Consider the following 16,049-nt stretch of genomic DNA (forward strand, 5'->3'; position numbering starts at 1 on the left):
TTTAACTAAACTTTAAAAAATATACTGTAATAGAAAGTCCATCTAAGTAAGAAAGAAGTGTGGCTGGTTTTGTGGTGGTATCATTCCAGGTAATAAGGAGAGGCAATCTTTAAGCTACAGTTGTAAAACTCTCAAAGTATCATAGAGGACTATTGGTTTATGTGATACTTCTGTTTTGAAAAGCTGACTTGAGCTTGATCCTGCACGGTGCTGAGGTGTTCTGATTTAGCAGGGCATTTTTGTATACGTTTTGTTTTAAGCATAGGAGCTATACTACTGACATCTCAGTATCTGGACCAGGGATTCAGACCTTGCAAAATCAGATCCATTATTCCACCTATTTTACCTTATTGTTGGTTTTTTTTGTTTGATTGGTTTTTATCTTGGTATTTGACTGGATAGCATATGATACTGATGCTCTGATGCTGTCTTCAAGATATCTGGAACTATTTGAATACTGCTTATGGCAGACTCTCTGTGGTGCAAATCCATGAAGTTTTGTTTGCTATAATACTCCCTGTCTTCAGGTATATGTGTGAGGTCAGGTTCCAAACAGCAAAAAGGTGAACCTTTGAGCCATTGAACCTGCCTGAAATGAGTACTGCAATACTTAGAAATCATTTTGTATGAGCAAAGTTATTGTACAAGAGGGAAAATAGTGGTACTTGACAGCAGAATAGGATTCTGAATGGTTAATCCCCTTAGTGATGCAATGATGTGAAGAAGTAAATGTTATTTTAAAGTATACATTTGTGCATTTAGTAATCAATTGCTGTAACATTTTTTTTAACATTCTTTCAGGGGCCTGACTTACAAAAACAGTGGGGTAGACATTGCAGCAGGGAATACTTTGGTTCAGAAAATTAAACCCCTAGCTGCAGCCACATCAAGGTCAGGTAAGACTTGTACCTTCTATTCCTGTTTCAGTCAGTTCATGGCAATGAGGCTTATCATTTGATCTTGATCTTGATACAAAAGCTCATATTTATATGTTCTGCGTGTTTCCAGATTACACAAGAAATATCTGCGGCAAGCAAGTGCCTGTGATTTCTTCAAAACGTACTTCCTTAAATTTACAGATTTTCTTCCCCAAATGACTCTAAACTATATCTCCTGAATGTCATGAACATTAGAGAATAGAGTTCAGCACTCTAAAAGGATAAATGCAAGCAAAAATCCTACCATTTACTGCTATTTTTGATTACATGGATTATTATTTCTTGCAAAGTGAACTATACAATTTTTGTAGATGAATGTTTAGAAAGGTTTACAAGATGCAGAATTCCTCAGAGATACTACCTATTACTTGAGATAGATATGGAAGACACATCTTTTGCTTGCTTAAAACGGAATAAATTCATCCTTTTTTTGTTGTGATCTCAGGCACATCTTGCTCTAGCAAGTCCTTGTAATTCTTTTGATAGATTTAAAATACCATTCATTTATGAAATAACCCTTTTACTTCAAATTAACTGAGAACCTTCAAATAACATCAGATATACATAGAGAGAAAAATACAGATACATACACACACACTAGTAGAACTAGTAATTTCTTAACATTGATAGTATTTTCTACTCATGTTTGTTTCACTCTTAGGATTTAACGAATTTTAATTTTAAGGTTACCATACTTACCTATCACAACCAGTGTTAGGAACAAGGAGTCTTAATATACTATAAGTAGCGGTATTAACAAAGAGATAAGAAATTTCAGTTGGAAAATGCCTAGTTATCATCTTATCCCAGGAAGCAGTGGGCTTCAATCTGTTACCACAATTCCTTTTCTGTTTTTCAGAAAAATACCAAGTGCAAGGGTGAAATATATCAGTCACAGTAATTAGTGAACGTTCAATCACAAAGTTTTGGATTTTTAGCCTTAGGTAATAACGAAGAAAAAAGACAAAGCAAACATAAGAAGATTAGGAGCTCCTGTGCCTCTGTGAAGAGGCTCTAAATGTCAGAGAAAAGTTTCCTGGTGACAAAGCAAAGTCATGTTGACAAACATCAGAGAGAAGTTGTGTTGGAGATCCTGCAGAAACCCATGAAAGTAAAAATTTACTATTTTCTCCTGTTTTCTGGCTGGCAGGCTGCAATGCGGAACTTGGAGGATTTGCTGGCCTCTTTGATTTGAAAGCAGCTGGTTACGAAGATCCTGTCTTGGTATCTGGAACTGATGGTGTTGGCACAAAACTCAAGGTAATGTGAAAATCCATGTAAAGGAAGGAAAATAACACAGAAGGGAAAATGTTTTAACAGAAAGTATCAGTTGTCTTTTAAAAATACCTATTTGTCTTTCTAAAAAGGGAATGAAAAATGAAATTGCCCTCCTTCAGGCAAAAGAATTAAACATATGTTTAACTTCGGGCATGCAAATAGCCATACTTGATGCTTAAAATAACTCATTTTTAATATTAAGTACATAATCAGGGACTCCATTTCATTAAGGTAGAATCTCCACCCTCAAAAAGATTACTCATGGGGAAAAACATTTAATTATACAGTTGCTATTGTGTTTACGCAAACTGCAATGAAACCCTTTCCAGTTCAATCCCCTTCCGTAAAGTGCCTTTTGTACTTGCCAATTAAGAAAGTAACAATTCCTAAAATAAAACGTTAGGAGAGGCTCACAGAGATGATAATAAATGAAGCTGCTCCTCAAAAAGCATCCAGAGGAACAGCGTGATTTCGATCCCCTTCCATTGCAGAGTCTCCGCTTGTGTTTCAGTTTCTCAAAGCTAACCGACGGGTTCTCTCGCTGTGTTTTGCAGATTGCACAAGTGTGTAAGAAACACGACACCATAGGTCAGGACCTGGTTGCCATGTGTGTCAATGACATCTTGGCTCAAGGAGCGGAGCCTCTCTTCTTCCTTGACTATTTTGCCTGTGGCAAACTTGACGTTGAAGTGGCTCAGGGTGTCATTGCAGGAATAGCTGAAGCTTGCAAAAAAGCAGGATGTGCTCTTTTGGGTATGAACACTCTTCTCTGAAGGATATGAAAAATCTTATGCAATATCTTTATAATTGGTTTTAATGTGTTTGTTTTCCTACTCTATTGAAGAATCTTAGAGGAGTGAAAAAAAAAACAAAGCTAAGTCTTTGCTATCAGAGAACATAATCTCTACCCACTGGAAGGAGACAGTACTCTACAAATGTTGCCATTAGCTCAGGAAGTTGCATATAAATTTTCTTATTCGTATCTTTTCATTTAACCTTGTAACTATAACAGCTACCTAGAAAACTAACAATTCATGTATTTTAGTTCTTTGTATTTTTCAAGTGAATTTTAAAACATGCCAAATAGGTTTGTTTATTTTTATCCTTTATCCTAAAGGAAATCCTCAAGTTTTCCTCCAGAAACAAGATTTATATGTGTTACTGTGCATGGACACGTCCCTGTGTGTGTACATATTATCCGTTGAACCTCTTGGCTGATTTTAAGCAAATTTGACAGGAAAGGTAGAGATCTCACAGCTATTGTGTTCCCACAAGCTTCATAAAACTAGAAAGCCCAAGAATGTCCTTATGAATGCAAGAAAAGCTTCGGCTGGAGCTCGCTACTTAAGACACAGAAGTTAACCACAAGACAGAAACATAAAAGAAACCAGGTTTCGTTAGTTACAAAATTAATAGCGAAATTGTCTACTGAAGATTTATTTCACCAAGATGAGCATATTCTGAGATGTTAAGACTCAAATTTAAACATTTTCCTCTTCAGCCCTATAATACAAGTACGTAATACATTTTACTAACAAATTACGTATGTATTCTGGTATGCAGTAATCTAGTTATCCATGAAAATGATACAATATTTCACTTCTTGAATCTTAAAAAATACAGCTTTAACACTGTTCAACTCCATAAAAATATTTCTAGGTCAGTGAAAAATACATTCTTTTGTATATGTCTTTAGTTTATGAAAGGAGTACAACACAGGGTTAAATTTTAAAGCAGTGAAACCCAGAAAGTTCCATTTCCTCACATAGGGGTTTTTTTCCTTCTTTTTTTATAAAAACAAACGTGGAGAATTACCTTGATTTTTCAAAAAAGACCTTTAATTTGAGACTACAAATGACAGTTCAAGTGTCTTACTTTAGGTACCACTTTATAATGGGTAATACAGTAATTCTGTCCTTTTTTCCAATTCTTTAAGAAAGTTAGTAACAAAAGTATTTTCTAAGTGAGAGTGTGTCATTTTGAGGTAGGTTACAAGTTTTGAACAAGAGGCTGTTTATGTTCTGGTTTAATTTTTTCTGCATGAACTGTTAGTCAGCTTTATATTTGTCTTAAGGTGTTCTCTCAGTTTATCAAATATAATTAAACCATTCATACTTCAGCATAAGTACATGTTATGTGAAATCTTACTACGAAATTACTTACTGAAACTTCAACATTTTATTTCCGATTGGAAGACTTTAAAACTACAAAGGGCTTTGAATGTTGTAAATTAATTACCAGAGAATAATTTCTCAAAATTGTAAATGGGTTAGCAAATATCTTTTTGTGCTAATATAAAAATAAGTCCGAACTCATAAATAAAACAACCATGATTAGTTCTCCAAATTTCTGGCACTCTCAGAAAAGAAGGGACAGAGATGAGGCAGTAACTCTGAACCTAAGGAGGAAATGCTTTTCTGTAGCCTGGATCATCAAAATAAATTTCAGTTTGGGCTCCAGCTTCCCACATTCATTTCACAGTGCATGCACATAGCATGTAGATCTGTCTTTGTATAGGATCATCTCATAAAAGTCTCGTTTGAAGTATGTTCCTAAATTCCTACCTTGCATTTCTGCAATAGCTGAATATTCAGCTCAAACGCCTTAAGCTCATCACACCACTTGATAGCGAGGTACTGAAGGGCTTATCTACGTGCTTGGTTTTGCACAAGCGTTATTAAATACAGATTTAAACAGGTGTATCTAAGCAAATGAACTTTGATTTTAAAGTTGGTTATAGCAATGTAATGTAGAAACCTGGAAAAGCTTCCAGAGAATCTAGCATTAAGCAGCGTCAAGCACTGAGCACAAGAGCAGCTTCCACCATGGCTCAGGTACATTTGGAGCCCCTTCAGGGACACTTCCTGGAAACAGAAGAATTTTGTATTGAATGAAACCTGGTGAGTGCAAAAGAAAAACAAGACAGTACTGGTCAGCATGTTGGGCAGAGGTCATAACATAATGGCAACTTAATCATTGTCAAGTTGTTTTCTTGTAGACATCATGTCCAGCAGAGGGGTCTGAAGGAGAATGATGAGATGGCTGTGAGGATAGCTGGGGAGAGTTTCTCCCCGATATGAGGGGATAGTGTGAAGATGCCTGTTTGGAAAACTTTGGAGCGAGCAGTAAATGGTCATTTCATGTACCAAACACAGCAAGTTCCCCTCTCTAGACTGAATGAGCCGTGACAGGCAGAACACAGGTCTTCAACAGTGAAGACCATCAGCTTATACCTGAAGGGCAGTAGGGGAGCCAGTGTTGGTATGGAGAGAGACAGAGAATGCTGTCTGAGCAGTGCTGTGCATTTCTGTGCAAGCTAGGAAAATCACCTTTTCAGACTGCACTCTGAATGAGGTCAGCCAGATAAAATATGGTTTTCAGGACAAAGCAAGAGGATGTTCTAATAACCAGGATAAAAGATAATAGGCTAGACAACAGTTCATCTGCACGGATGGGTAGGAGAGGCCCTCTTTTAGAGGTGCTCTCCCAGAACAGTCTATAAACCTTAGATGTTCAGAGTTTGCGTGATAATGATGGCCAGGTTGTGGGCAGGAGTGGCAGGCAGGATAGCGCTATATACAAAATCTTTATGAACGCAAGTGAGACTAGTAGCTGTGTTGTTCCTTTGACGTCCTTGTATGAATTTCTTGTATCTCTTGTATCTTGTAGATTTTTCATGGAGAATATTAAACCTGGCAGAAATTTGGAAATATGAAGCACTAAATATATGCTTTGATTTTAAAATGTGAATGCACAGCAATTTGATACTGGTTGTCAAGTGACAACTTGGACTTGGAGTGAGGGAGGAAATGTTCTTTCCCCATTTGCTGTTGCTTGTTCAACTGAAGGGCCTGTGACAAACATGTTTTTAATTATTTTTAATGTTTGTTTATCTAATTTAAAAACCTAGTCTGTTAGCGCCTTATGAGTTTAAAGCTTTGAAAAATTGCATGCCTACTGGTCCCATTGGTTTTCCAACATGCCCTTTCTCTTTTTTTGGTTCCCACAGGAGGAGAAACTGCTGAAATGCCGGGCATGTATCCACCCGGAGAGTATGACCTGGCTGGCTTTGCTGTTGGTGCAGTGGAGCGAGGGCAGATGCTGCCCCAGCTGGAGAGAATTGCTGATGGAGACGTGGTTATTGGAGTAGCTTCTTCTGGGGTTCACAGCAATGGGTACAGCCTTGTAAGGAAGATCGTGGAAAAGTCGTCGTTCGATTTCTCTTCCCCAGTTGGTGTCTCCAGTGATCAGACATTAGGTATCACTTATAATGCAGTTTCTTGCATTATAACTTGAACTTCTGAACAGGCAAATGTCACACAATTGTTTTGTGTGACAAAGCCTTTGCTTTTGTAACTTGTCTAAAGCGCTAAAAAAGTTACTCTGTTCTTTAACATGTTCTCATCTTTTTTCCTGCATATGAATCACATATGCTGGAAAGAAATTAAGGGAGGGGGATAAGTAACTAATTGTATGCTAAAAAAGGTAGAACATTGTGGTTTTCTCTGTAGTACAATGCTCATTAGTATCCAGCAAATTAATATTTTGAGATTTCCTCAATTTTATATTGATTAGCATTTCTTTCTGTGCTGTAACTGGTCTTCTTTCATCCTCTTTCATCTACAGGAGAACTCTTGTTAACCCCAACTAAAATCTACAGTAAGACTCTGTTGCCTGTCCTTCGCTCAGGCCATGTGAAAGCCTATGCCCACATCACTGGAGGGGGCTTGCTGGAAAACATCCCCAGAGTTCTCCCAGAGTCCTTTGGTGTCGTTTTAGGTGAGATAAAAAGAAAAGCTATGGAAACATCCTCATGTTAATATGGATTGATGTGGAAGCCTGTGTACCTGGGGCCATGTCAACTGACTTGTGCTGTAAGAGCTAGACATGCCTGTTTAGAAATGTTTGCTTTTTTCTTCATTGTTGCTGAATTTCTCCTTGTGCCTAAACCAGAGCCACTCAAAACACTTTGTAGTCTTAAGACTGCTACCCACTGAATTCACTTCCCCTGATGGTGTTTTGGATTGCATTTTTTAGGAAACTCTATCCATACTTGCAAAAATAAAACAACTTTAAAAGCAATCCAAAGTGAGCTGTCACCATTTGCAATAACCTACAAAATTATTGCTAATTAAATGATACTCATGAAGTCTTCAATTAGCATTCAAATATGGTTACTAGCTCAAGTACATCTCATGCTATTCGACATACCTTAATTAATCCTCACCACAATCTTGTCAGGTATGCTAGAAAGAGTATTTCACTTCTGGAGAAAGTGTAGTGTGGAAAGGTAAATGACTTACTATAGGTTATGCAGTGTTCATTGGGTTGTAAAATAAAATAAGGGAACTAATATTGAGTTTTGCCCTCCAGAACTGCATGTAAATCATTCTTCCACTTGTCCACAGTGGACATTAGTATATATAAATGGGGATAATACCATTTTAAAGATAACATGGCAAGAAAGAAACTTACTGTCTTTGGAGTTCCTTTACAGTGGCTTGTCCAGAAGCATTTCTCATGCTGCTGTAAATCATCCTTACCTTGTTGGAATTGGGGGCAGTGTGAGACTTTTGTGACAGTTTTTGAGGCTGTCATTCTGGTACAATAGTTCCTCTAGAAGCAGAGTTGTCACCTTCAAGAAGAGGATTTTCCAAAGACTGCCTCAGAGCTGTTGTGGTTTAACCCCAGCTGGCAACTAAGCACCACACAGCCGCTCCCTCACTCCCCCCTACCCAGTGGGATTGGGGAGAGAATTGAGAAAAAAAACCAAACCCTCGTGCGTTGAGATAAAGGCAGTTTAACAGGACAGAAAAGGAGGACAATAATAATAATAATAGTAATAGTAATAATAATAAAATGACAATAATAATACTAAAATAATTAGAATATACAAAACAAGTGATGCACAATGCAATTGCTCACCACTCGCCGACCGATGCCCAGTTAGTTCCCAAGCAGCGATCCGCTCCTCCCAGCCAACTCCCCCCAGTTTATATACTGGGCATGACGTTCTATGGTATGGAATATTCCTTTGGCCAGTTTGGGTCAGCTGTCCTGGCTGTGTCCCCTCCCAACTTCTTGTGCCCCTCCAGCCTTCTTGCTGGCTGGCCATGAGAAGCTGAAAAATCCTTGACTTAGTATAAACACTACTTAGCAACAACTAAAAACATCAGTGTGTTATCAACATTATTCTCATACTAAATCCAAAACACAGCACTATACCAGCTACTAGGAAGAAAATTAACTCTATCCCAGCCAAAACCAGGACAGGAGCCTATTTTGAATTACTGATTAACGGATTGCAGTGGAGCAATATGATTAATTTCCTCCCAGAGTGACACTTCTTTCTACTCCCAGGTCTTGCTCAGTAAGGAAGGAAAAAACATCCTGTTTCTGTGCATGGAAGCCGATTTCACTCAAGCTAATGCTGCTGTGGGACTTTGTCTATGCTTTCCATCCAGATCTTGCCTCTTAATACTCTGTCCATTGGTAGTGATTTCCACTCTTCATTTGTATTTTCACTTCTCTTCAGATGCTCTTACCTGGAAGATTCCTGAAATCTTTTGCTGGCTCCATAAAGAAGGGAACCTCTCTGAGGAGGAAATGACTCGGACATTTAATTGTGGGATTGGTGCTGTCTTGGTAGTTCAGAAGGAGCTGGCTCAGCAGGTTCTCAAGGACATACAGAGATGTGAGACAGCCTGGCTGATCGGGAAAGTTGTCTCCCTACAAAAAGGTTATTAAATTTCTGTTTTCCTTAAAAAAAAAAAGCAGAGCTAAATTCCTTAGCTGGTGAGTCTCCATGGAGGTTAGCTGAAAATCTAATTGACACCTCCATGGCTTTTTTGCACAGGGTATTAAAATGACAGTCCTCACGACTTCAGTCTTAGTCCATAGAACATGTGCTTAGCAATGTCAGATGTCACCAGAACTATAAATAAATAATGAGAAGTATAGCAGTGCCATTAATCTCTTTTCATGGATACTTTTCTCCTCTCTCTGTTTCTCCCTTTATTTACATGTTGTTTTGTTGTTTTTTTTTTTTCTTGTATGTGTTCAGGCTCTGCCCGTGTTAAAGTCCATAATCTGCTTCGAGCCTTGCAAGCAAATAGGTCACTGTCTCTGCACAGCCATATCCAAGGCAAAATCCAAACAAACAAAGTGAAGGTTGCTGTCCTTATCTCTGGAACAGGTGAGAGTTACATTCTTTACTACCGTGTAAAACAGACTATTGAAAAAGGAACTTCAGCTCAGATTTAAAATCTCTTAAGTCCTTGCAATTCTCCATGGAGGCTCTGATAGGCTTTTAACAGGCTTTCAGTAACAGGCAGAATAGATTTTGCCCTTGGATTAATTTCAATCACAAACAGAATGATCTTTAACCTCTGCTGGAAACTGACTATGAATTGCATCTGTGTTCATTTTATCTACAAATTTCTGCATGTCTCCAGATTCAAGCGACTACTGCATTGCACTATGGGGACAGCAGCATTATTTCACAAATAGATCAGAATTTCTTCTTGCCGTTTAGGCATTCCTAGGGTTTCCAGTATTCTCACTTGCTAAGAAGTAGACCACCATTCCAATTCCATAAATGACAGTTTACACATAATAGCTAGTAAAAGCCCTGTAGCCTCCAGCTGTCGAATTCAGCTCCCAGTAAGATCGATTAAAAAAGGATTATTGTTAACATCAGTGTTTGGATTGGGTCTCACACACTGCTGCTTATTTAAAACCTCTCCTAGCTGTTAACTGTATTTATTCTCCAGGAACAACTTGATATTCATGAATTATTTTTTCACTCATAGGCACAAACCTGGAAGCCCTCATAAACAGCACAAAGAAGCCCACCAGTTTCGCACAAATAGTTCTTGTTGTTTCTAACAAAGCTGGTGTGGAGGGGTTAAGGAAAGCTGAAAGAGCTGGTATTCCTACAAGGGTAGGTATTTCTCATCTTTTTAAAATTAGCCATCATTAGCTCTGACTATAGCAGGAAGGTACTGTGAGATAATGAGTTTTACTAGGGTAAGAGATGGTTTGATAGGAAGCCTTAGCTTTTCTTTTTTGGTCTGTCATGAACTTGTGCCCTTGGGCAAACTACCTAACATGGGAAGCATAATACTTCCTTGTCTCCTTCTCAGAGATGCTGCCAGCAATCCTGATGGTTTTGGGAACAGTCATGATATTAAACCAGCGCAAAACTTTCCCAGTTACAGTTTAAACTTTGCCATTTATTTAACTGTAGTGCATTTACACTAAAGTAACAAGCTATTTTATCTGAATTTAATTTTAAAATTACATGCTAAACAGACACGGGAGTTCGTTTGAATGAAATAGAGAGGTCAAACTCAGTGGGATCTTCCACTGACTCCCTGGGCATTGCTTCAGGCTCTCCAGGATTCATTCAAAGCAAACTGTGTTTCCCTTAGCGTCACTGGATCCAGTGCTGCATTGCTTTGCCCTTTGTGCAGTAATTTGTATTACAGATGTGAAATGCTACTGTTCTGACTTCGGAGCATTTTACAGTCACTTTTCACTGATAACTACAGACATAGGGAAGATTTGGGCCCAATGCAAGCTTTGTTATTAACTTTAATAGTAGCAGGATCTAAATGTTAGCGCTGCTGTCTCTTCTTTGGGAGTACACAAAGATCACAAGTAAAATATGTCCATGGTATGCAGGGGAAGAAGAAACATATAATGAGGAAAAAAATACATTGTCTGGGAGAGCTGATGGTCTCAGTGGTTAAGATGGCAAGTGGTGGAACAGAGGCACTGAGGAGTACATGCCGTACCAGTTATTACCTGGTAGTTCCTGGCAGAGTTCAGCCCAGTGCTGAGCTGGGCTCTATTTCTAGTGCCCTCTGCCACCTTTTCAGCTAACCAGTTCTGGTTTTTCAAAACTACCATGGTAAATCTGGTAGGGGTCAACAGGTACTTTTATTTAAAAGACTGTGGATGTTTTAAGTTACGTAGCACTGCCTTCTTCCTGCTTAAATCAGGGAATGTATCCTGCATGGAAAATACGTAACTCAAGTATATTGACCTTATGCAGTAGGAGCTGTTTCATGAGTTTGTGATTAGCCTTTCTTTCAAGGTTTTGTGATATAATTTTCGACAAGGTTCAACTGCTTAAAACTGTCAGAGGCCTTAAATGGAGTGAAATCATTGTAAGACTTTAGGTTGTCTTAATGACCTACATTTGTAGGTTGTTAAATTGTGTCAAAATGCTGGGACCTACAGCTGTGGGCCTAATAAAACAAAACTCTCATTTATTCTGATGATTGCTCTGTGTGAATAGGAATAAAGACTGCATGTTTGTCTGTTAGCTGCATGCATTTATGAACTGTTCTTCTTGCTGTGGATGTGCACCCAACTCGAGCCACGTGTGGAGATTTACTTGTTTTTTGTTTATTATTCCAGGGTACCATTTCATTGTGCTCTTAGGGCTTTTAGATTAAATTAACACCATGTCCATATTTCTTTGTCTTTTGGGTTATCACAGGTTGTTGACCATAAATTGTATGAAAGTCGCACTGAATTTGACAGTGCAGTTGACAAAGTCCTTGAAGAATTCTCAGTTGAACTGATCTGTCTGGCTGGATTTATGCGAATACTGTCAGGTCCTTTTGTCAAAAAATGGGAAGGTAAGCACAGCATAGTAGTGTATGCATTTAAAAAAAAGTAATTTTATAGCTTATCCTCAGGAAAAAGAAAATGGGAAAAATATAGAAAAGGGACCATATTAATTCTGGTTTTGCAGGAAACTAGACTCTTCCATCTTGTAAGGAAAAGGATGAGAAAGAGAAAGGCAGTGTTTTTGCCCTTCCCTCTCATTTCCACAGAGGTTTAAGGAAGCCAAGGGCAAATGCAGATCTTGTAGTCTTTGATTTATTAGAAAATATTTTAAAATAAGGCTGTGAAGACTTTGGACCTCTGCAAACATGAGGTGCAGGGCAAATTGTTGCCTAAGCAGTAGGTGTTGGTTGGGGAGAGGTGAGCATCTAGCCACTGAGAATTCCTTCCCCTAACAGATGAGCTGCTTTGGCTGCGTATAAAACTGCAAAACTGGGCAGCAATATGCAGTTCCTGTTAACAACACCTTGCCAGTCTTCTGGTCAGACATCCCAGGAGCTGTCTGAATCCCAGGGTGGCGTGTTTCACAGGCAGATCCAGCTCTTGTTTGTCCAAAGTGTTCACAGTGTCTCCATTCTGGTCATCTTTTACAATTTTTCCAGGTCTTTGTTAGAGGCTGGTAACACCTCTGGCCCCTTCAGTGGCTGCTCTCCCTCCCCCAGTTGTTACATTCCTCTTCTTACCTCTTTCTGCTTCTTTTAGGGAGTCCTGAAGCACAGAGAGGCGGCCGCTCTTCTCACTGTTTGCTCTGTTTTGGGTTCAGTCACGGTTACTTAAACTAGTTCTTGCTCATACCAGTTACAGGCCGGTCAGCCTATACATTGCAGCTCTCCGGGCGGCCTTTATTGTTCACATGGTGACTTTTGTGTTACCCTGGGTGTGTCTATGACACAGACCTTTTACACCTGAACTACTTTTCAAACCTCTCTTTAAAATCAGTGGAGCGAAACAGGCATTCCTAGGAGGCAATACATTTTATGCTAAAGCAGTCAGCTAAAGTAAGTCAGATGAATTGGTTTTGTTTCTCTCCATTTGTTACGGAGTCCAGAAAATGAAGGTGTAAATGTCTGCACTGTAGACAGCTGTAGTTAGGAGAGAGGTATCCCTCACTACAAGAGATGTGTTTTGAGCAGAGTATCTGTGTAGAGGATGGAAAAGAACTTTCTGTAGTGCAGACATCTTGTGCAAATAAAGGATGAGTTTAGTTCCCTCTGATTTAGGGACAGAGCACTTGCAGCGCTGATGATAGCCCTGCGCAGTGCGGGATTTGCGTTACATGTATGACTGGCCTGAGAGCAAAAGAAAAGACCTTCTTCAGTACAGGATGGTTAACTCATTTTTTAAATGTCCAGCACTGAACTGAGCTTGAAAACAGATACCTACCTGAGCTCTGACCAAGAGTATGCTTCAGTTAGGTCTTAGATGTGAGCTCAAACATTCAGTTCAGCTCAGGGATCTGTGCCAGCTAACAGGAGCCTGCTGTAAAACTCTGACCCGGCCATGCCTAGGCACTGACTGCCCTAAATTATCCATGAGTAATCAATTTTTGTTGCTGCTCTCTTAAAAGCTGTTACTTTTTCTTTCTCTCGCAGTCACAAGGACATAGAGTGTGAATTTAGTTGTGAAACTCTTTCTTGCTTAACAGCCCTGAAATGTTAATTTTGAATGTTAGCATAAAGGACAGATTAAAAAACAAAAGCAAACAGAAAACCACATTCCTTTAGAGCAGTTTCTGACAGTACTGTAATGAGAAACTCCGGAAACTCAGACAGAAGTGCAGAGTGTTGTTTTCAGCTCCCTGTCCCCAATACTTTTTTGCTCAAGCAGCAGGCAGGGAGATGCTGATGCTTAAAAAGGGGTATTTTTGAGATACAAAACACATTTGAGATATTGTTGAAGATCAGTCAATACAAATTGCACAGGTCAATATCTGCATGAGTTATTGCAGTGAGAGTGCAGGTTTCGTATAGTGCTGCCAGAAATGGCCTTCACTTCACATTACAAAATCATAAGCCTCTATTTTGGTACACTGCTGCCTCCGCCAGCATATGTCAGCTCAGTCTCGCTGCTTGGCATTTAGGTGGTGTTCAATGAATCCTGATGACATACAGTCTTCCTAAACAGGAGGCATGCAGAGACGGCGTAGGCGTAGCATACTGTGGTATAAATAGTATCAATGGCCACTGTTTTTTTATCCTGTAAGGGTTTGTACTGAATCTAAGAGAAGATCTAGGGCTGTCAAGCACCTTTTGACTTCACTCTGGTCCAGAATGGGCAGGAGGAGTTGTCACAGACACATTAGGAGCAGACAGGGGAAGTCTGCCAGAAGAAAGAAGGTTTTCTCATGGTTTAACCATCGTGTTGCTGTAGTGGCGAGACCCCGAGGTCACGGGCAGCCACTCGCCCTTACTTTACAGCTAGGTAAGAACTCAGGCATATGCCTTCACTTTTAAGGGAAACGTAAGGTACAGGCTTCCCAGGGTTATAACCACGGTCGCACCTGGTTGAGCATTAGAGGTTACATTATCAATTTCAGGATCCCCCAGCCAACTTTCTGCATGGCAAGTAGTAGTGGTAGACAGGTGCTTTTCAGAAGGGCAGAGAGAAGGGCTCCTGTATGAGCAGCTGTTGTCTTTTATTAAGCCAAAACAGGTGTGGAGGAAAAGTCCAGGCTAAAGAATTTTTTGCCTTGTCACGGGGGGTCTGTTACATCATTAGAAACTGCACTGAGTTTCTTCGGGGTGCTGAGTTTGTAAGAAAGAGGAATGTGCTTGTGATCAAAGAAGAGAAGAACAAGATGCTGAGGGAAAGGACAGCTACATCAAAAAATTAATCATTATTAGTCACTGGAGAAATATGCTTTAGCCATGCAATTAACTGTAACTGATTGCTGTCTTTGATTTTTCTGAAATAGCAAGACGTTCTGAAATGCTTTGGGCTGGTTATCTGTCAGTATCATCAAAAAACAAGTATACGCAAAAGTCATGAAAAATCTTTTTCACAAATGTATTTTGTTCCTCTGTTGATTATGGTACTTTGAACACTCTGGTAAGGCTGAATGCTAAAAGACAATGACCTCACTTATAATTTTCCAGGAAAAATACTGAACATCCACCCATCTCTACTGCCTTCTTTTAAGGGAGCAAATGCCCACAAATTGGTGTTACAAGCTGGAGTCCGAGTCACAGGCTGTACTGTACACTTTGTAGCTGTAAGTACTTCCTTCTCCCTCCCTTTAACTCTATAATTCATTAGTCTTAAAATCTTAAGCACCTCAAAGCTTTCTTGGAACGCCCTTATACCATCACGTTTGATTACCTTTTCTCCTTTGTTCATTCATAACATTATTAGACAATATAGTGCTTTAATTTGCTGTCCCTGGAGAAGGAACTGGAAATGAATAGTCTATACAGGAGTTTAAGCTTTACCTAAGTTAACTTCTTCCCTACGCATCCCACTGCTGCCTTCCACCAGTTGGAGTGGGGGTACTAGTTCATATAAGGCCTTGCCTAACCCAAAATCTTTATTACTACATGGCACCAACTTTTTAGATTTTATTATACAACCTTCCTTATTTGTTGCTTTCAAGAAAAAGAAATTAAAAAACCCCAAACACTGGAAATGGCACAAGAAGCTTAGATTTGTTAAGAAGTAATCCAATGGGAACAGAGAAAAACTTAACAATTTATGTTAGTCAAAAACTACGAAAACAAAAGCCAGAGATCTCTCAACTTGGAAGATGCACATTTTTATCAGTTCAGGGAGCATTTTTTCCATCTTCTTCAGTTCTGAGGGTTGACAGTAACTAGTCTCCCCTCCTCTGCTGCATTCTTCAGATTATCCTCCCCTTTTCCACTGCTCCTGAAATATGTTCTCATGATTTTTGCTTTCTCTTGGAAAAAGAGACAAAGCTATTTTTCCAGATAGATAGAAGGAAAAATTGCATTCCTTTCTCCATGATATGACTGAGGGTTTCTTCTCTGTGTGGCAATGTACTGACAAACAATAACTAAACAGCAGGGCTCTGCCTCATTAACATGCACAAGAAAGATCTGCTGGGTCCTCTAGTCCGGCTCTGTGCCAAGGCTTGGCTAATTCACTCTTCTGAATTGAAATGTCATCATTTTGTCCAATTTAGCCTATCATGTCCCCAGTTAACATGGCTTTTGTTGTTTTCTGTAGCAGAAATGTTAC

At 39.2% G+C, this 16,049-nt stretch overlaps 1 protein-coding gene across 1 annotated transcript in view; it reads left to right on the top strand.

The window, feature by feature from the left end:
• Positions 1 to 16,049, top strand: part of GART (phosphoribosylglycinamide formyltransferase, phosphoribosylglycinamide synthetase, phosphoribosylaminoimidazole synthetase) — a 41,557-nt gene that overhangs the window by 23,836 nt on the left and 1,672 nt on the right. The window contains exons 12-21 of the mRNA XM_050915075.1: positions 802 to 896; positions 2,089 to 2,198; positions 2,771 to 2,969; positions 6,226 to 6,474; positions 6,843 to 6,995; positions 8,752 to 8,955; positions 9,280 to 9,411; positions 10,028 to 10,158; positions 11,725 to 11,866; positions 14,951 to 15,066. Of these exons, the coding sequence (XP_050771032.1) occupies positions 802 to 896; positions 2,089 to 2,198; positions 2,771 to 2,969; positions 6,226 to 6,474; positions 6,843 to 6,995; positions 8,752 to 8,955; positions 9,280 to 9,411; positions 10,028 to 10,158; positions 11,725 to 11,866; positions 14,951 to 15,066 (1,531 nt within the window). The remainder of the gene's footprint in view (positions 1 to 801; positions 897 to 2,088; positions 2,199 to 2,770; positions 2,970 to 6,225; positions 6,475 to 6,842; positions 6,996 to 8,751; positions 8,956 to 9,279; positions 9,412 to 10,027; positions 10,159 to 11,724; positions 11,867 to 14,950; positions 15,067 to 16,049) is intronic.

The sequence above is a fragment of the Gymnogyps californianus genome, chromosome 1 (genome assembly GCF_018139145.2).
Source record: "Gymnogyps californianus isolate 813 chromosome 1, ASM1813914v2, whole genome shotgun sequence".
NCBI classification, from domain to species: domain Eukaryota; kingdom Metazoa; phylum Chordata; class Aves; order Accipitriformes; family Cathartidae; genus Gymnogyps; species Gymnogyps californianus.